General features: G+C 36.3%; 1 protein-coding gene across 1 annotated transcript; it reads right to left on the reverse strand.

Moving 5' to 3' along the window:
- Positions 1 to 1679: 1679 nt before the first annotated feature.
- On the reverse strand, positions 1680 to 21672 carry LOC128596341 (zinc finger protein 85-like). Its single transcript, XM_053606021.1, has 7 exons — positions 21552 to 21672; positions 20825 to 20920; positions 3780 to 3844; positions 3003 to 3189; positions 2240 to 2916; positions 1945 to 2158; positions 1680 to 1726 (listed from the first exon to the last, which is right to left on the reverse strand). Exons 1-7 carry the CDS (start codon positions 21583 to 21585, stop codon positions 1680 to 1682), a joined length of 1320 nt encoding a protein of 439 aa, XP_053461996.1. The 5' UTR covers positions 21586 to 21672.
- Positions 21673 to 22439: the final 767 nt, after the last annotated feature.

The raw sequence follows: 22439 nt of genomic DNA on the forward strand, positions 1-22439 counted from the left end.
TTCTAGCTACATGGGGGACTGAGGCAGGAGGACCTCTTCAGCCCCTAAGTTTGATTTTGCTGTGAGCTGGGCTGAGGTCCATGGTACTGTGGGACATCATGAGACCCTCTTTCAAAAAAAATTATCTTGGGTTGCGTCTGTAGCTCAAAGGAGTAGGGCACCAGCCCCATATACGGGAGGTGGCAGGTTCAAACCCGGCCCTGGCCAAAAACTGCATAGGCCTATGCCACCACACATGGCGAGTTTTTCTATTTTTTAGTAGAGACCAGGATCTTGCTTTTGCTTAGGCTGTTCTCACCTCCCATTGTGCTAGGATTACAGAAGTGAGACACTTCACCCAACCAAAATCAAAATGCTTCTAACCATATAGAGACAAATATTACTCACAACACCTACCTTTGAAATAATAGCAGTCTTATAAGTCACTCACAAACAGCAATTCCAGATAGATATTCTTGTTTGTTTTTTTTTTTTTTTTTTTTGCAGTTTTTGGCCGGGACTAGGTTTGAACCTGCCACCTCCAGCATATGGGGCTGGTGCCCTACTCCTTTGAGCCACAGACACCGCCCCCAGATAGATTTTCTTAACGCATCTCACATTTACGTGTCCTTAAGATTCCTTGGAAGAATCTATGAATGATGTCCACCTAATTCAGCAGGGTCTCTCATACTTGTGATGCAGCAAAAACTGACCACATATTTTCACACACGATCTAAAAACGAAGGCACAGCATCAAGTAACTTGACAGTTAAATTATGTCAATATATAACTTCCAAAAGAAATCTAAGTTTTTAATGCAAAAAACATACTTTGAATGTAATTTTAACTCACACACAAAAAAAATTACTATCCTGCTCCTATTAATTGTACATATATATAAATTGTCCAACAATTGTAACACTGGATTCTTCCCTATAATTAATACTCTGCTTTTATACAATTATACATCTGTACAGTTTCTCTCTGATCTGAATTCTCTTAAAGTCTGACCAACTTTACATTCCACTTTTACTTGGATTCACATATTCCCTTGTAAGATGCACTGCAGTGTAAAGGTCTTAGCAAAATAACTAATAAAGTGCCATGAAAGCTATGTTAACTAGTGTGATGAAAATGCGTCAAATGGTCTGTGAACCAAGTGTATGGTGCCCCATGATCATACTAATGTACACAGCTATGATTTAATAAAAAAATCAATAAAAAAAATAAAGTCTGACCAACTTACGGAAGGTTCCATGCTAGTACCAATTTGCCTATGCAAAAAAAAAAAAAAAAAAAAAACCTGTAATAGAAATAAAGGTATTGTAATACTCTTTATAATAGTTTTCTCAATATGAACACTTTGGTGCACTCTAAGACTTTTACTTTCTGAATAGTATTTTGACAGTTCTTACGTTTTTAATCACTACCAACCAGTATGACTCTGTTAAGTAATTATGCCTTATTAAAGCATTTATTAAAGGTTTTCCCACTTTCTTTACATTTGTAGGATTTTTCTCAAGTATGAATTCTCTCATGTACAGTAAGGTAAGAGCACCAAGTAAAGGCTTTCCCATATTCTTCACATTTGTACAGTTTCTCTCAAGTGTAAATTTTGCTCATGCATTGGTTAAAGGCTTTCCTACATTCTTTAGTAATGTTTCTCTTCAGAATGTATCATATTTAGTAGGGTATAAGCATCACTTAAAGGCTTTACCACACTCTTCACATTTGTAAGGTTTCTCTTCTATGAATTTTGTTATGTACAGAAAGGAGCATTGACTAAAGACTTTGCCACATTCTTTACACCTGTAGGGATTTTTTTTCTGGTATGTATTCTCTTATGTGCATTAAGGCTTGAGCTGTGATTAAAAGCTTTGTCACATTCTTCACATCTGTAGGGTTTTTCTCCAGTATGAATTCCCTCATGAATAGTAAGGTATGAACAATGATTAAAGGCTTTGCCCCATTCTTCATATTTGTACCGTTTTTCTCCAGAATGAATTCTCTTATAACTAGTAAGGTTTGAACTGTGGTAAAAAGCTTTGTCACGTTCCTCACATTTGTGTGGTTTCTCTACAGCGTGTATAAGTCTCTTATGTATACTAAGCCTTGAGCTGCAGTTAAAAGCTTTGTAACATTCTCCACATTTATATGGTCTCTCTCCAGTATGAATTCTCTTATGAATAGTAAGGTCTGAGCAACGGTTAAAGGCTTTGCCACATTCTTCACATTTATATGGTTTCTCTCCAGTATGAACTCTCTCATGATTTTTAAGGTCTGAGGAACAGTTAAAGGCTTTTCCACATTCCTCACATTTGTAGGGCCTTTCTCCAGTATGATTAATTCTTTTATGTATACTAAGGCTTGAACTGGGGTTAAAGGCTTTGCCACATTCTTCACATTTGTGTGGTTTCTCTCCAGTATGAATTCTATGATGTTTAGTGAGGTCTGAGCATTGATTAAAGACTTTGCCACATTCTTCACATTTGTAGGGTTTCTCTCCAGTGTGTATTCTCTTATGTTTAGTAAGGACTGAGCAATGAATAAAGGCTTTGCCACATTTTTCACATTTGTAGGGTTTTTCTCTGGTATGAATAATTCTTTTATGTAGATTAAGGTTTGAGCTATGGTTAAAAGCTTTGCCACATTCTTCACATTTATAAGGTTTTTCTCCAGTATGGATTCTGTTATGTATACTTAGGCTTGAGCTGCGGTTAAAAGCTTTACCACATTCTTCACATTTGTAAGGTTTTTCTCCAGTATGGATTCTATTATGTATACTGAGACTTGAGCTGCAGTTAAAAGCTTTGCCACATTCTCCACATTTGTACGGTTTCTCTCCGGTATGAATTCTGTGACATTTAGTGAGGTCTGAGCATTGATTAAAGACTTTGCCACATTCTTCACATTTGTAAGGTTTTTCTCCAGTATGAACTCTTATGTTTTGTAAAGACTGAGCAATAAATAAAGGCTTTGCCACATTCTTCACATTTGTAGGGTTTTTCTTTGGTATGAATAACTTTTATGTAGATTAAGGTTTGAGATGTGGTTAAAAGCTTTGTCACATTCTTCACATTTGTAAGGTCTCTCTCCACTATGAATTCTCTTATGAATAGTAAGATCTGAGCAATGGTTAAAAGGCTTTGCCACATTCTTCACATTTGTATGGTTTCTCTCCAGTATGAACTCTCTTATGATTTTTAAGGTCTGAGGAACGGTTAAAGGCTTTTCTACATTCCTCACATTTGTAGAGTTTATCTCCAGGATTGATTCTTTGATGTTCAGAAAGGTATGATTAGTGCTTAAAGGTATGCCCACATTCTTCACATTCATAGGATTTTTCTCTGGTATCAATTCTTTCATGTATACTAAGGTTTGAGCTGTGGGTCAATGCTTTGCCATAATTTTTACATTTATACCATTTCTCACCAGTATAAGTTATCTTATGATTAGAAAGGCTTGAGCAGGATTTTAAGACTTGGCACAGTTGTAAGCTTTCTCTCCATTATGAATTCTCATGTGTTTAGTAACGTGTTTGAGCACTGGTTAAAAGCTTCCCCACATTCTTTATAAGATTTCTCTACAGTATGTCTCATCTTATGTCTATTTAGATTAAACAAGTTTTTGAAAACGTTCAGACATGTACTACATTGGAAGATTTTGCTATGGCCAGTTGCTGAACATTGGTTAAATTCATTATAACAACTGCTCTGCTTCTTATACTTATCCATCTTTTCCCAGTCTTTCCTTAAGTTTAAATCCTCAAGACCACAGCTTCTGTAGCTTCATAGTAACACTTTTTGGAATGAAACATTCATTCCCTGCTTTGGCAAATGGTCTTGTGTGGAATGAGAAGACACAGCTGAAAGAAAGAAAAAAAATAACAAATTATCCCACTTATTTCCTTAAGAATCTGATGTATTAGAGATATTTTAAAAATATATTCATGTTATTAGCTATTTTGAGTTAAATAAAAGCAGAAAAGAAAAAAAATAAGATGATACACTTTATAAATTTAATATGTGAAATTATACCAGGCACATTAGCAAAATGGCATAATATAATATACAGACTCTAAATAAATAAATCTAACAAAACTGTATTGACCGAATTGATTTGTGGGAACTCTAAAAATCAGATAAAAGAGTTTGCAGCACACCAGGTAAGCACGATGCCAAGAGTGACATAGAAAGGAAAGAAAAGTTTGTTATGTTTACCCACCATGGTCTTTTCTTTTTAACACAGGCTGGGATATATAGAAGTAAACTTCCAACTTCCAGCTTCTGTCTCAAATAAGAAAGAAAATAGTGACACCTGGGCAGCGCAGTGGGTAGGATGCCTGCAGCTCAGTGGGTAGGATGCCTGCCCCATATACCAAAGGTGGCAGGTTCGAACCTGGCCCCAGTCAAACTGAAACAAAAAAATAGCCAGGCTTTCAGGTGGGCATCTGTATATAGTCTCAGCTACTTGGGAGACTGAGGCAAGAGAATAGCCTAAGCACAGTAGTTGAAGGTTGCTGTGAGCTGTGACATCACAGCACTCTACTGAGGGCGATAAAATAAGACTCTGTCTCTAAAAAAAAAAAAAAAAAGAGAGAAGAAAAAAGAAAAGAAAAGAAAATAGTGATGACACCTATATCCCCCTCTTCTGGCTTTTGGGGGACTTTAAAAAGGCTGGTTTCTGTCCTCCAGAATGCAGAGCTGAAAAGAATAGTGCTATAGTTTGAAACACCGACTTGGTGAACTGAAACAAAAGGGTAAAAGATAGTTACAGCAGCAGAGAGACTCCAGTACCAGCAACAGAGAACAGGTGTAACAAATGATGACAGGCTATAAAGAAGAAATGTGGGACTATTGTTTTAACCATAATAAACACAGAATTTGACATAAGAAACATCCTCAGAACACATTTGAGGCTCCTTGACTCTATAGTATAGTTAGTTGGTGTCAGAGTACCCCAGGACAAAGCAACTTTACAAATTTTGTGAATGATGGATTTTTATTAGCCCCCGAATCAAAAACAAACATTAAAACACAGAGAAAATATCAGGGTAACATTGTTCAATCGGTTAAACAAAATAAATAAACAGAACTCAGCCATAAAGGAATGGAGAGATATAAATTATCAGAAATATTAAAAATATTCATCTTAATGATGCTGAACAAATAAAATGCAAATATAGTCAACTAAATAAAATCAGGAAAATGAGAACATCAACAAAAAAATCATAAAAAGAAACAAATTGTGAAGCTAAAGAATATAATCAGAAATGACTGAGTTATTCTCAAACATAAGAAAAAGGACATAAAAAGTTAAGAAGCTCAACATACTATAGCTAGGATAAACACAAAAACACCTGCAACAAGACAGATTATAAGCAAAGGTGTGAAAGTCACACACAGGAAGAGAATATTGAAAGCAGAAATAGAAAAGTGATATGTTATCTATGAGCATACTCCCATGATTTACTAGTGGATTAAACAACAGATAACTTGCATGCCAGAAAAGAGTTCAGTGTCATGGTGGTAAAAGAACAAAAACTTCAGAGCAGAAATACAATATCCAGCAAAACTACCCTTCTAAATAAAGAAAACAAAATAAAGACATCAAAATAACTAGATGCTAAAAGTTTATCACCTCTAGCCCCGTCCCACAAGACAAAGGGAGCTCCTTGCATTGAAAATAAGTAGATATGGGAGGTGCCTGTGGCTCAACAGAGTAGGGCACCGGCCCCATATGCCAGAAGTGGAAACCTCTGGGAAAGATGTATAAGTATCTAAGTAAAATTCTATAGTACTGAAATGATGGTGCAGAAGACACTTTTAACCAAGCTTTAAAATTTGAAGACAAAAAGAGAAAAATGATACTGTGTGTTAATTGGTATACAATAAAATAAGATAAATTGATGATATAAATAACTAAGTGGATAGCAGATGAAATGAGGAATAACTTTTATAAGCAACTAAAGTTGAGATTTACCAATTTATAATCTATTGTAACTATGATAAGTTTTGTGTAATTGCCATCGTAAAGACAATAAAAATACATACATAGTGATACACTAAAATAATACAAGAGCCAAGGCATGTAACTATGAAAATCAATGAGACACAGAAAAGAAGAGGAAAGGAGGGGCAAAACTGCTACAAGAATAAAATACACAATAAAATGGCCATAGTGAGTCCTTGCTTTCAGAAAGTTATATAAACATTCATGGACTAAACTTCACAACTGAGTATTACAAAGATAGAGATTTAAAGAAATAACCAACAAGATCCTATTATATACTGTCTACAAGACACTTGCTTAGATCAAAGAACAAAAATGGACAAAAGTGGCAAGAACAACAAAAACAAAGATACTGCATGCATATATTGAAGTCACAATCAGGCACACTGTATTTTGTGGCAAACTTGTTCTTTTCTATACAATATATTTTAAGTCAAAACTGTCATAAAAGACACAGAAAGATATTAACAAAAGGATTCACTCACTTGCAAACTATATTTATGTTTTCTATATATGTAACACATAAAATACTATACATATCCATTTGTGTGTAAGGGATGCATGATATGTGTATGTGTAAAATTATGGTTGCCAAATATATGAAGCAAACATTGACAGAATTGAAGAAATATACAACAATATAATAATGGTAGGATACTTCAATACCCCACTTTGGATAACTCAAGATATAATATTAATAAAGGACCAGATACTTTGAAAGCACTATAAAACAATACAACAATCATACCTTATAGACATATAGAGTATACCCCATACGATAGTAGCTCATATAGCATTCTCAATAGCTCATAAAATACCTCCCAGATAGAACACATTTTAAGCTAAAAAACAAACAAAAAAAAAACAGCTCAGTGCTTGTAGCTCAGTGGCTAGGGCACCAGCCACATACACTGGAGCTGGTGGGTTTGAACCCCGCCTAGGCCTGCAAAACAACAATGACAACTGTACCCAAAAAATAGCTGGGTGTTGTGGCTGGCACCTGTAGTCCCAGCTACTCAGGAGGCGGAGGCAAGAGAATAGCTTAAGCCCAAGAGTTGGAGGTTGCTGTGAGCTGTGACGCCACAGCACACTACCCAGGGCCACAAGTGAAACTCTGTCTCAAAAAAAAAAAAAAAAAAAAAAAAAACGAGAAAAACAAACAAAAAAACTCTATAAATTTTTAAAAGTTAAAATCTTAAACTGATGTTTATAATAGAAATAGAATAAAACTAGAAATTAATAACAAGGAAAACCAGAAAACCCACAAATAAATATTAAATGACGAACTCTTAAGCATGCTCTTCTTCAAGGATTTGAAAACTTAGTATTGTGAAGATGTCTATACTGCCCCAAATGATCTACAAATTTAAAGCAATCTCTTTAAAATTATCAATGTCAGCCCAGGGCAGTGGCTTACACCTGTAACCCTAGCACTCAGGGAGGCTGATGTGGGAGGACTACTTGAACTAAGGAGCTCTAAACCAGCCTGAGCAAGAGGGAGACCCCATCTCTACCCAAAACTGAAAAATTAGCTGTGCATCATGGTGGTGCCTATAGTCCCAGCTACTCAGGAGGCTGAGGCAGAAGGATCACTTAAACGTAGAGTTTGAGGTTACTGTGAGTTAGGCTGATGCCATGGTACTCTAGCCTGAGCAACAGAGAGAGACTCTGTCTTCAAAAAATAAAATAATCAATGGCATAAGCAAACAAATAAGAAAAAGCAATCCGAAAATCATATGGAATGCCAAACTAACATGAAGAGCCCAACACTTTCTACTATCAAGACCGGCTACAAAGGTACAGTAGCCGGGCACGGTGGCTCACGCCTGTAATCCCAGCACTGTGGGAGGCTGAGGAGGGAGAATCGCTTGAGCTCAGGAGTTCGAGACTCGCCTGAGCAACAGTGAGACCCCGACTCATGAAAAAAAATGGAAAACCCCAGCCCGGCGCTGCGGCGGCGAGGGCCTGTAATCCCAGCGGCTTCCGGAGGCTGAGGCAGCGGGGTGCCCGCAGCCCAGAGTCTGAGGTTGTGGTGAGCTACCACGCCCACTGCACTCTGCTCAGGGGCATAGGGTGGGACCCTGTCTCAACAACAACAACAACAAAAAGTAAAGAAACAAAGTAGTTTTGCTACTGGCATAAAGACAGACAACTAGATCAATGAGAAAAAATGTAGGACATAAATCCCTCACATAAATGGTCAAATGAAGAGTTATTTCCACATCCATATTTGTTGCATTATTCACAAAAGCCAACAGGTGAAAACAACTCAAACATGCCTCACAAAATAAAGAGATAAATATAATTTGTGATACAAAAATAAAGGAGTATTACTGAGCTTTTAAAAAGCAGGAAATCTTCTAACATCTACAAAAAAGATAAATCTTGACATTGTAATAAATGAACTCAATAGCCCACTCAAACAAGATACTTTGTGACTATGCCTGAATAAAATACATAAAGTTGCTACATTAAAAAAAAAAAAAATAGAAGTGTTCGTAAAGGACCAGACAATGAGGAAAAGAGGTATTTGTTTCATGTATATTGAATTTTAGCTTTGCAGGGTAAAAATGTTCTAGAGATATAAACAACAATGTCAATATACTTAATATGACCAAATTGTGTAAGTAAAATATTTAGGATTATAAATTTCATGTTTTTTACAATGAAAAATACCAAAAATAGAGTTTTGAAGCTTTTCTAAAATTATCTTCAAATTACACAAATGTTTCACACAAATATAGTATCTATTACCCAATGAATACATTAAGATCATTTTCATGACTATTTACCTAGACAGGATAAAATAACCATTGACCTCCAACCAAGAAAAAAATGTAGTATACATTAACAAAAAATGTACTATGCATAATATTTATAGAGGCAATCAAACAAAAAGAATATTATGCTGGCAATAGATACGTGGCTGATTTGTATATGACTTGGCTCACAATGTCTTAAACTATATAGAGTTAATATTGTCATATGAAGCTATAATATATAAGTAAAAACTAAAAACTTAGTTGACCAATGTGAAGTGATCTACTTCAAAAAAAATGAAGCAAAACTATAAAATTACAAAAAGAATTTTTAAAAGCTTCATAAGAATTCTAAAAATAATTACTGAAGAATTCTAGAAAACTAATTTTCAAAGATAATCGGGCACCCGTTATGAGCACCCATTATGATCGACATGGTCTACTTTAAAAAATGAAGCAAAACTATAAAATTACAAATTTTTTTTAAAAACTTTATAAGAATTCTAAAAATAATTACCTAATAATTCTAGAAAACTGTAATTTTCAAAGATAACTGGGTACCCATTATGAGCACAGATTTTCAATAATTAGCATACTGTCATGAGAAACAAAGACCAACATTACATAATGATAAACTGAATCTATTTACCAGAAATCTATCACAGCAAAATAGTTTAAAAATATCTAATACATCTATATGTGTAAAATACATATAGTTCATATATGCTATATAATGCAGATGACACAAAAAGTGTATACACATTTTAAAAAGAAAAATACGTATTAAAATTATAATACTCAAGTCAAATGTGACTTCTGAAATTACAGATACAACATACAAGATAATGTCATTCGTATACATTATTACAATCTTAATACAGTTTTTTCCTTGCTTAAAATGTGTATAATTTTGTTCGCACCCTCTGAATATACTGTATAATATACACATTACATTTATATGTAACATCAGGGATTCTAATTATATGAAAAAACTATTGACAGAGGTGAAGCAAGAAATACACGGCAACACTCTTTACTTTAAAACCCCACTTTCAAAAACAAATAGAAGATCAATAAGAAAATAGAAAACTTAAATAACATTATACACCAATTAGCCTCAACAGACGTGTATACAACTCTCCAGTTAAAAGTAACAAAATAGACAGAGGGGACAACCTTCTACTGGTGATCACTGGAGAGCATGTTATAACACAAGACAGGTAGAGATAGCATTACAGGGGTAACACTGAATCCATTCTAATTCAACCTTTAAGTTATTTAAGATGACATCTCAAGCAACTAGAAAAGGAGGAACACTCCAACCCTAAACCCAGTAGAAGAAAAGAAATAACCAAAATCAGAGCAGAAATAAATGAATTGAAAACAAAAGAACAATACAACATATCAATAAATCAAAAAGCTGTTTTTTTGAAAAGGTCAACAAAATAAATAGTTGGCCAACCTAATCAGGAAATAAAGAGTAAAATCTCTAATCTCATCAATCAGAAATGACAAAGATGAAATAAAAACAGACTCCTCAGAAATCCAAAAAATCCTTAATGAATATTACAAGAAACTTTACTCTCAGAAATATGAAAATCTGAAGGAAATGGACCGATACTTGGAAGCTCGTCACTTTCCAAGACTTATCCAGAATCAAGTGGAAATGTTGAACAGGCCCATTTCAAGTTCAGAAATAACATCAACCATACAAAACCTCCCCCAAAAGAAAAGTCCGGGACCACATGGTTTCACATCAGAATTCTACCAAACCTTTAAAGAGGAATTAGTACCTATATTACTCAAACTGTTCCAAAATGTAGAAAAAGAAGGAAGACTACCCAACACGTTCTATGAAGCAAACATCACCCTGATCCCCAAACCAGGAAAAGACCCAACAACAAAAGAAAATTATAGACCAATATCACTAATGAATATAGATGCAAAAATATTCAACAAGATCCTAACAAACAGAATCCAGCAACATATCAAACAAATCATACATCATGATCAAGTTGCTTTATCCCAGGGTCTCAAGGCTAGTTCAATATATGTAAATCTATAAATGTAATTCAGCACATAAACAAAGTAAAAAACAAAGATCATATGATCCTCTAAATTGATGCAGAAAAAGCTTTTGATAACATCCAACATCCCTTCATGATCAGAACACTTAAGAAAATTGGTATAGAAGGGACATTTCTTAAACTGATAGAGGCCATCTACAGCAAACTGACAGCCAATATCATATTGAACGGAGTTAAACTGGAATCATTTCCACTTAGATCAGGAACCAGACAAGGCTGCCCATTGTCTCCATTGCTTTTTAACATTGTAATGGAAGTTTTAGCCACTGCAATTAGGGAAGAAAAGGCAATCAAGGGCATCCACATAGGGTCAGAAGAGATCAAACTTTCGCTCTTCGCAGATGGTATGATTGTATATCTGGAAAACACGAGGGACTCTACTACAAAACTCTTAGTGGTGATCAAGGAATACAGCAACATCTCAGGTTACAAAATCAACATTCATAAATTAGTAGCCTTTATATATACCAACAATAGTCAAGCTGAAAAAACAACTAAGGACTCTATCTCATTCACAGTAATGCCAAAGAAGATGAAATATTTGGGAGTTTATCTAACAAAGGATGTGAAATATCTATATAAAGAGAACTATGAAACTCTAAGAAAAGAGACAGCTGAGAATGTTAACAAATGGAAAAACATACCATGCTCATAGCTGGGAAGAATCAACATTGTTAAAATGTCCATACTACCAAAGCAATATATACCTTCAATGCAATCCCTATTAAAGTTCCACTGTCATACTTTAAAGATCTTGAAAAAACAATACTTCGTTTTATATGGAATCAGAAAAAACCTTGAATAGCCAAGACATCACTCAGAAATAAAAACAAAGCAGGAGGAATTACGATACCAGACCTCAGACTATACTACAAATCGATAGTGATCAAAACAGCATGGTATTGGCACAAAAACAGAGAACCAAGAGATGAACCCAGCTACTTACCATTATTTAATCTTTGACAAGCCAATTAAAAACATTCAGTGGGGAAAAGATTCCCTATTTAACAAATGGTGCTGGGTGAACTGGCCTGCAACCTGTAGAAGACTGAAACTGGATCCACACCTTTCACTACTAACCAAGATAGACTCTTACTGGATTAAAGACCTAAACTTAAGACATGAAACTATAAAAACACTAGAAGAGAGTGCCGGGAAAATCCTTGAAGAAATTGGGCTGGGTGAGTTTTTTATGAGAGGACCCCCCGGGCGATTGAAGCAGCTTCAAAAATACACTTTTGGGACTTGATCAAACTAAAAAGCTTCTGCACAGCCAAGAACACAGTAAGTAAAGCAAGCAAACAGCCCACAGAATGGGAGAAGATATTTGCTGGTTATGTCTCTGACAAAGGTTTAATAACCAGAATCCACAGAGAACTCAAACGCATTAGCAAGAAAAGAACAAGGGATATCATCACAGGCTGGGCAAGAGAATTGAAAAGAAACTTCTCTGAAGAAGACAGGCACACGGCCTTCTGACATATGAAAAAATGCTCATCATCTTTAATCATCAGAGAAATGCAAATCAAAACTACTTTGAGATATCATCTAACTCCAGTGAGACTAGCCTATATCACAAAATCTCAAGACCAGAGATGTTGGCGTGGATGTGGAGAAAAGGGCACACTTTTGCACTGCTGGTGGGAATGCAAACTAATACATTCCTTTTTGAAAGATATATGGAGAACACTTAGAGATCTAAAAATAGTTCTGCCATTCAATCCTGTAATTCCTCTGCTGGGCATATACCCAGAAGACCAAAAACCACATCATAACGAAGATATTTGTACCAGAATCTTTATTGCAGCCCTATTCATAATTGCTAAGTCATGGAAAAAAACCCAAGTGCCCATCGATCCACGAATGGATTAACAAATTGTGGTATATGTACACCATGGAATACTATGCAGCCTTGAAGAAAGATGGAGACTTTACCTCTTTCATGTTTACATGGATGGAGCTGGAACATATTCTTCTCAGTAAAGTGTCTCAAGAATGGAAGAAAAAATATCCAATGTATTCACCCCTACTATGAAACTAACTTAGGACTTTCACATGAAAGCTATAACCAAGCTACAACCTAAGAACAGGGGGAAGGGGGAAAGCATGGGAAGGGAGGGGGGAGGTAGGTAGAGGGAGGGGGATTGAAAGGATTACACCTGTGGTGCATCTTACAAGGGTACATGTGAGCCTTGGCAAATGTGGAATGTAAATGTCTTGGCAAAGTAACTAAGAAAATGCCAGGAGGGCTAGCTATGTCAACTAATGAGATGAAAATATGTCAAATATTCTATGAAACAAGTGTATGGTGCCCCATGATCATATTGATGTACACAGCTATGATTTAATAATAAAAAAAAAAAAGATGCAATGATTGGTGGAGCAAGATGCTAGAATGCTAAAAGTTTAAAGACCAGGATTGTTCAGCTGAGCTCTCCTAGTATAACTGGAGAAAAAGAGAGAAACCAGCCATATCTGGTGCAGAGATCTTACCCAGAGTTGCAGCTCAGAGAGCAGAGTGAGATAGTGGTGAGCAGGATACAGCATGTGATCTAGAGTAGTGGAAATCTGAGTCATTAGGCAAGTGATTGCAAGCTGCTGGGATTGGCCAGCCCCACCACAGAAGTCTGGGATGGAAGGAAGCCTTTCCGGAGTTTTCAGTTTTGCAGGGAAGCTGTTTGTTGAGTGGAAAGCTTGGAAGAGTGGGCAGACTTGAACAGTATACAGCAACCAGATTTGAATACCAGTTGGAATGGATCTGCCATCAGTTTGGTGGCCGGCAAGGCAGCCATACTGGGAAGAGCTCAGCAGCCGGGGGTGGGGGGGCTGCCATTGTGGGAAGGTCATGAGAAGGTCTTAGCAGGGGTCTAAAGCATGGCTATCTTTATTACACCTGCAGGGATCAGAACTCCAACCTTGGGTCAGGCGGAGGGACTCCCACAGCCATGGGAACTGGTGTCAGGGGCACTGTAACACCTGTCACTGAAGTATTCTGGAGAGGTTTAAGACCCCAACCTGGCAGGGTCTGAATGCTGAGGAAACAATCAGGTGATCACCAAGGGCAACTAAGTTAGGAATAAGGACCATTGATGTTGCAGGCTGTGTTCTCCATATCCTAAAACAAACAAACAAACAAAAAAAAATAGTACCACTTGGTGATATATTGCAATATATATATTCCTATTAAAGTTGGTCCCTTCCACTATATATATAATATACACACACATACATATATGCATATATAATTTTTAAAATAATTTTTAAATTTTTTTTAACTTTTTAAAATTCTTTTCCTCTTCTATATTGCTGAGATTGCTACTGTTTTGGCTATTTGAGCTTCTTTGTTTTCTTTTGTTATGTTTTCTTTTTGCTAATTTGTTTGGTTTGTTCTATTCTTAACTTCCAATTTTACTTTCATCAAGAGCAAGCACTCCTGTATTTTTGGTCACTGCAGAAGAAGAGTTTGGCTTTGCTCAGTCTGGAAAGGAGCTCCTGAATTCAAGGAACCAACTGAGCCCAGATCCTCAGAATCCTTGAATTACAGACATGACCTTAACACTGTGCTGATCAATACCATTTCTTCTATCACTTTCATTGTCTTTTCCTGTCCTCATCCTCAAATGTTCTTCAGTGCTTTTCTTTCATTCCCTTCCCTTTTTTTTCTCTTTTCTTTTGCTCTTTCCTTCCTTCTGCTTCTTTCTTTCTCTTCCTCTTGTTCTCCCTGCTTGCACTTTACCCTTCTCTTCCTTTTGACCTTATCCCAAGAGGCCACTTCAAGACCTAAGCTCTAAGACAAGCTAATATGAAACAAAGGAGAAAGCAAGGATAAAAGAGGACAAGGAGTTGAACAAGAAGAAAGAACACATGAGGAGGAACAAACAGAAAAATTCGGGCAACATGAAAAACCAAAACAGAATAACTCCCCAAAAGGACTATGAGCCAGCTACCACAGAAGACTCCATCTATAAAGAATTAATTAGAAAGAAAATTTAAAATATGGGTGATGAAGACAATAAAGGTAATGGACAAGAAAATGGAAAGATAGAACCAAAAGTCAGACAAGAGATGTGTAATATAGGAAGGATATGGTAGAGCTTAAGGAAATGAAGGCGATAATCAGGGAATGTATAGATTCAGTAGAAAGTATCAAAAACAGATTAGACCATGGACAAGAAAGACTATCAGAGCTAGAGAATAAAGTTTTGGAGTTAACCCAGGTAGTTAAAAAGGCAGATAAGAAGAGAGAGAAAGCAGAACACTCTCTTAGAGAACTATGAGACTCCATGAAGAGTTCAAACAGGAATAACAGGAATCCCTGAAAAGGAAGAAGATTATCCCAAAGGAACAAAAGCCCTACTAGAGACCATCACAAATGAAAACTTTCCAAGTTTTACCAAAAATCCCAACACACTCCTTTGAGATGGATAGGGAACCCTGTGTCATCTCAACTCAAACAGAGCTTTGCCTAGACACATTGTAATTAACATGGCCAAAGTCAAGTGGAAAGAAAAAATTCTGCTAACAGCCAGGAGTGTCAACTGACCTACAGAGACACAACTATTAGTATGACAGCAGACTTTTCAACTGAACCTTTTCAAGCCAGAAGAGAATGGTCATCATTTTTAACATTCTCAAACAAAATAATTTTCAGCCCAGAATTCTGTATCCTGCTAAACTAAGCTTCAAAATTGATGGAGAAATCAAATCTTTTGCAGATACACAAACACTGAGGAAATTCACAAGACCAGCTCTACAAAAAATACATAGACCTATTCTCAACACTGACCATAACAATAGGCCACCAGCAAAGTAAATATCCAGAAGCTAAAGGTCAAAACTTAGCTTCCACAATGGCACAAAGGATAAAACTACACAATGGACTTTCACAAAATAAGATGAATAGAACTCCATCACACTTATCAATTCTCTCAATAAATGTCAATGGACTGAACTGATCACTGATGAGACACCGGCTGGCTGATTGGATAAAAAAAGCACAAGCCAGGGCAGCGCCGGTGGCTCAAAGGGGTAGGGTGCCGGCCCCATAAGCCAGAGGTGGTAGGTTCAAACCCAGCCCCAGCCAGAAACTGCAAAAAAAAAAAAACCGAAAAACAAACCACAAGCCTTCCATATGCTCTCCAGAAGAACACCTAGATTTGAAGGACAAATCAAGACTCAGGGTTAAGGATGGAAAACAGTATTTCAAGCAAATGGAAATCAGAAGAAAGGAGGGATTGCAATCTTAAATGCAAGTACCTGCCCTACAGGTGCAAGGCACCAGGCAATGCAGTCTATTTATGAGTAAAATAGGATTCATAACTATCCAAGCCTCTAGTGATAAGCCCACACTAAAGGCAGACCTCACTGTATGCCCAGCAGCAGTCTTTGTGACTCAGTGCTTCCATGAGCCTCAGTCATAAAGAAGGGAAGCTGGCCAGATGTGGTATCATGGCCTGTAATCCTAGCACTCTGGGAGGCTGAGGCAGGTGAACTGATTGGGCTCAGGAGTTCAAGACCAGCCTGAGCAGGAGCAAGACCCCATCTCTACTCAAAGAAGAAAAATTACCTGGGCCTTGTGGCAGGTGCACATAGTCCCAGCTACTTGGTAGGCTGAGACAAGAGGATCTCTTGAGCCCAAGAGTTTGACATTGCTGTGAGCTATGACACCACAGCACTCAACCCAGGGTGACAGAGTGAGACTGTTTCAAAAAGGAAGAAAAAAAAGCTTCATCTGCTGAAATTGGCTTATGAAAAGTAGAAGAGGTGTTTCCTCCTTTAAATGCATAGACAACAATGCAATGTTATATTATGCCCATTTTCATTACTCCTATTTTAATATAGCATTGGTAATCACAGGAAGAACTAATATATGTGGAAAAAAAGCTGTCCAAATAGAAAAAGAATAAAATTGTCACTGTTTGTAGATAACATAATCTTATACATAGAAAATCATAAATACTACACCAAAAATCTGTTTAAACTGAAATATGCACTCCGTAAGTGAGCAGAATATTCAATTAACAAATATCAGTGAATCCACACATTAAACAAGCTAATGAAAATCTCATGTATAATATCAAAATATTGTTAGCAATAAATTTAACCAAAAAAGTGAAAAATCTTTACCCTGAAAAAAATATTGATGAAACCGAAGACACAAATAAATATAAAAACGTCTCATGTTTGTAGATCAGCAAAAATAACTACTGTTTAAGTGCCATATAGTCCAAAGTGATCTACAGATTTTGTGAGCTCCCTATAAAAATTCCAATGGCATTTTTCACAAAAATTAAAAAAAAAATCCTAAAATTTTTATGGAGCTACAATGGACTTTGAATAGCCAAAGTAATTTTGAGAAAAAACAAAGCTGAAAGCATCATACATTCTCATTTCAAACTGTCTTTCAAAATTGTAGTAATAAAAGCAAAATGACATACATTAAAAATGACACAACTACCAATGAAACAAAATAAAGCCCAGAAATCAACCCACACGTACAAGGTCAACTAGTCTTTGAGAGAGACAAGAATACACAATGCAGAAAATATATTCTCTTCAATAATTAGCATTAGGAAAAATGGACATCCATAAGCAAAATAACAATATTAAACCATTTTTTTTAACACCAGCTATGAAAATTAATTCAAAATTAACACTGTGGCCGGGTGCAGTGGCTCACACCCTGTAATCTTAGCACAATGGGAGGCTCAAGCAGGAAGATCACTTGAGTTCAGGAGTTCAAGACCAGCTTGAACAAGAATGAGACAGAGTCTCAGTCTTGAAAATTAAGTGGCTCCTGTGGCAGGCACCTATAGTCCCAACTATTGGGAGCCTGAGGAAGGAAGACTGCTTAAACCCAGGAGTTTGAGGTTTCTGTAAGCTAGGCTGATGCCAAGGCACTCTAGCCTGGGCAGCAGAGTGAGACTTTGTCACAGAAAAAAAAAAAAAAAAAAAAAGACACAGGCTAGGCACCCATAGCACAGTGGTTACAGCACCAGCCACATGCACTGAGGCTGGTGGGTTCAAACACGGCCCAGGCTAGCTAAACAACAACTGCAACAACAACAACAACAACAAGTAGCCAGGCGTTGTGGCGGGCGCCTGTAATCCCAGCTACTTGGGAGGCTGAGGCAAGAGAATCACTTAAGCCCAAGAGTTTGAGGTTGCTGTGAGTTGTGAGGCCACAGCACTCTGAGAGCGACATAGTGATACTCTGTCTCAAAAAAATAAAAATAAAAAAAAGACACAATTGGTTTAAGATATAATTCTTAAAAATCTTAAAACATATGAAAAAACCTTTCCAATGTTAATGTTGGTAATGCAGTTTTTGAATACAACACCAAAAGTATAAAAACAAAAGCAAATAACAAGTTGGACTGCATCAAATTAGTAATTTTCTGCACAGAAAAAAATGAAATAATTATAGGGTGGGAGAAAAAATTTGCAAAATTTGCAAATTTGCAAATACTTGTATATTGTCTGATAATATCCAAATTATATAAGAAACATAAGTGACAAAAATAATAACCAATTGAAAAATGGACATAAGACTGAATAGACATTTTCCCAATGAACACATACATATAAGTGGCCAATAGGTATATAAATGGTGATCAACATCACCAATTATTAAGGAATTACAAATCAAAATCATGATGAGACAGCACTTCATTCATACCTATGAAGATAGCTAATATCAAAAAGAAGAGATAATAAGTTCTGACAAGGATGTGAAGAAAAAGAAATCTGTACACTGCTGGTGAGTTGTAAATTGGTAGATACATTGTGAAACCAGAATGAAGAATCTTTAAAAAATAAAAATAGAACTATCATACAATTCACCAATCCCACTTCTGGGTATATAAACAAAGGAAATAAAATCAGTATCTCAAATATATGTAATTCCATGTTCACTGCAGCACTATGCACAATTGCCAAGAAATGAAAACAACCTAAATGTTTGTGAATGCTGAATGAAGAAAAAAATGGGGGCCAGGTTCAGTGGCTCATGCCTGTAATCCTAGCACTCTCAGAGGCCAAGGTGGGTAGCCTGCTTGAGCTCAGGAGTTCGAGAGCAAGAGTGAAGCTCCTGTCTCTAAAAATAGCCAGGCATTGTGGTGGGCACCTGTAGTCCCAGTTATTTTGCTCAGGAGGCTGAGGGAAAAGAATCGCTCAAGCCCAGGAGTTCCAGGTTGCTGTGAGCTAAGATAGCACAGCACTCTACCAAGGGTGATAAAATGATACTGTCTCAGAAAAAAAAGGAAGGAAAGGAAGGAAGGAAAGAAAGAATATGAATATACAATAGAATATTATTTATTTATAAAAATTGTTATTCAATCATTTCAATAATGTAAAGGGACCTGAGGGATACTATGCAGGCACAGAAAAAAAAAAAAAAAAAAAATATATATATATATATATATATACTGCAGGATCTCACGGGGGGGGTTGGGCGGGGGGAAGATTGTATTTATTGAAGCAGAAAGTACAAAGGTGGTTGCCAGGACCTGAGGTGGGAAGAAATTGGAAGATGTTATTCAAAGGGTATAAACTTTAATGAATAACTTGTGCGGACCTAATGTATAGCCTTGTGACTATAGTTAATAATACCGTTTTGTAACTTAAAATTTGTTGAGAGTAGATCTTAAGTGTTCTCACTACCAAAAAAACAAGTAACTCTGAGTTGATACATTCATTGATTGTATCATTTCACAATGTATACACATGCTAAATCATACTACATACAAAAATATATTCTTACACAACTTATTCATGAAGAAAATCCATGTCACTCACACACACACACACACATACATACATATACACCCATCTATGTATGAATGGCTATACTGATATAAGTATACACACACCTGTATACAGGCATAGGTGAATGATACAGTCCCTGTAAGCTTCATACAAAACAAGAGAAAATAACAATAGTTATTAAAAAAATAAAGTAACAATTGGGAGTTTAATATATGCTCAGCGATGTTCCAAGCTGCCTGATGACATAATATATTTAAGAAATGTAGAGAAGAGACACATTAACTATATAAAGTTGAAGAATTGGGGCATATAGAGTTTAAATTATTATTATTATTTTCTTTTTTTTTTTTGAGATAGAGTCTCATTTTATTGCCCTTGGTAGAGAGTGGTGGCATCATAGTTCACAGCAATCTCACACTCTTGGGCTCAAGTGATTCCCTTGCCTGAGCCTCCCAAATAACTGGGACTATAACAGCACAACACCTGGCTATTTTTTACAGACAAGGTCTTGCTCTTGCTTAGGCTAGTCTCAAACTCCTGAGCTGGATCAATCCATCCGCCTCAGCCTCCCAGAGTGCTGGGATTACAGACATGAGCCATTGCACCCAGCCTGAATTTAAATTATTAATCAGAGCTCACACTAAAAACAATTTTGAAGTAAAATAACATTAGATTTTATTGTATTTTTGGAGATTCTCAGTGTTCTGATAATATTACTATGTATGAATTTCTGTAGAATCATATTAAGTATGTCCATAGGATTAAAAAAAAAAAACATACGGCAGAAAACATAAAACATCTACTTGGGGGTGATCCTAAGTCTTCTGAATCAAATACCAATTATCACCACTACGCTGACACATTTTATATATGATGCAAAAGAAATTTAAAATGGTTTAACATAGAATTCCTCAAAAATACACATATATTCCCATGTCATGTAAATGGGAGAGCAGTCAGATCCTGCAGGCCCTTTTAAGCCATGAAGAGGACTTAGGTTTTCACTGTAACTAACCTCAAAAGAAGGTCACTGTAGGGGAAGTTAACACCTTAGATAACTCAAGAAAAAGGGACAGAGATGTCCCTGTGCCACACTGAGAGAAAGAAAAGGCTTCTCAGAAACCATTAATATTGTAGCAGAGTCTCCCAAACCACATTTTAAAGTCTGGCATCCTCCTTGACCTTTGTACCTTTCACCTACATCGTCTGCCTCCCACCTACCTGAGTGTTCTGCAACTCTCTCACATCTTTTCACATTCCAGGGCTCTTTCCTTTGCTCCAGACAGGTGATCAGGTCTGGCTTAGAGATTGTAAGACCTGTTTTATAAAAAAAAAAAAGGTAGCATGACCCTTGCTGGAATTCTGCCATTACCAACCTAGTACCGTGCTCAGTAGAGAAGAAAAAATATTACACAATATTTTAGGAAATTAATCCCGAAGAATCATTTCCTGACAAACTTTAGAATATTTAGGAAGTACTTAAAATCCTTAGATCTATTATCTAGTACTAGAGAATCAAAAATTAATGGTGGAAATTGGATTATAAAGTGTGGACAATACTTTATGCTACTAAATTTCTGGGATTACCACTAATTTACAGTGAAGGATACAAATCAACAAATCAACTCAAGAAAAGGGTGAGACTGGGTGGTGCCTGTGGCTCAAAGGAGTAGGGCACCGGCCCCATATGCCAGAGGTGGCGTGTTCAAACCCAGCCCCGACCAAAAACTGCAAAAAAAAAAAAAAGAAGAAGAAGAGGGTGAGACTAATGTCAAGATAAAATATCATGAAGATATTTTTCTATACCAACTAATACCCCAGTTTCTCTTAGAAAAGAGCAATTGAAACTCACTTCAATAAAGCAGAAACCTCTTAGAAAACATTCTACAAAGGAAGGATATGAAATACTTAGTATAGAATAAAAATTGTATATTGAAGTTATCCTCACCTAGGGAGGCCAGGTTTCTGTAGTTCTCTAACATCACATCCCTATAAAAATTCCACCAAGCAGGGTCCAGGCATGCCCACTCTTCTGGAGAAAATTCTATGGTCACATCTCTGAATGTCAACAGTTCCTGAAAGAAAAGCATATGTTTACAAAGTGGCCACAGGAAGAGTTCCTAATTTGACTCACAGTGAAATGAGAAAGGGAAGAATACTAGTTCCTACTCATATGAGTGATGGAATTACTCAAAAAGATAATTTTTAACATGGAAATGTTCTCTGAATAAAGAAAATGACATAAGATCTATAAAAGTGGTATAGATACTATAGTTTTCTGGATGATACACTATAAAATTCAGGTTGCCAACATAGGCATTTACATTTCTGAGTGTATATTTACATCATCCAGAATAAGTTGTTTACATACTTCAAATTGAAAAGTCAAATTGAGTTAAACAGTATCTCAAACTTTAATGTGCACAACAATAAACTGGAGATGTTGTTAAAATGCAAATTTTGATTCAGGAGATAGAAGGTGAAACCTGAATTTCTAACAAGCTCATCAGTCAATGTCAATGCTTCAGTCTCAAAGGGAACATTTTTCAAACATCCAGCAAGTGGTAGAGCCTAGCTTTGTTCTAGTTCATCTGGCCAAGAAACAAAAATAAGAGCCTTCATTTTTCAAAGCAAGATATATGCAAAGGGGATCTTAAAAGGGAGCTTCCAGGTTAAATGTAACAGATTATGCACCTCTGTTGGTAAATCTTCATGAAATACCTATTAGTAAAGAGAAAATAACTCCATGGTGAAAAAAATCTGTCAGAGAGAACCTTAACCAAGGAAATAAACATCAACTCTAATAGGGCAAATTACTATCAGATCCCAATGCACA

This window comes from Nycticebus coucang, chromosome 10 (genome assembly GCF_027406575.1).
Source record: "Nycticebus coucang isolate mNycCou1 chromosome 10, mNycCou1.pri, whole genome shotgun sequence".
NCBI lineage: Eukaryota > Metazoa > Chordata > Mammalia > Primates > Lorisidae > Nycticebus > Nycticebus coucang.

Excerpts from the sequence above, each read along its gene's own strand:
- LOC128596341 (XM_053606021.1), bottom strand. The coding sequence starts at position 21,585 with ATGTTAGAGAACTACAGAAACCTGGCCTCCCTAG. Across the intron at positions 20,921-21,551 it reads CAGAAACCTGGCCTCCCTAG|GTCTTACAATCTCTAAGCCA; the intron begins GTGAGGATAACT and ends TTTATAAAACAG. Across the intron at positions 2,159-2,239 it reads ACCTTAAAAATCATGAGAGA|AGAATTCATACTGGAGAGAG; the intron begins GTTCATACTGGA and ends ACTATTCATAAG.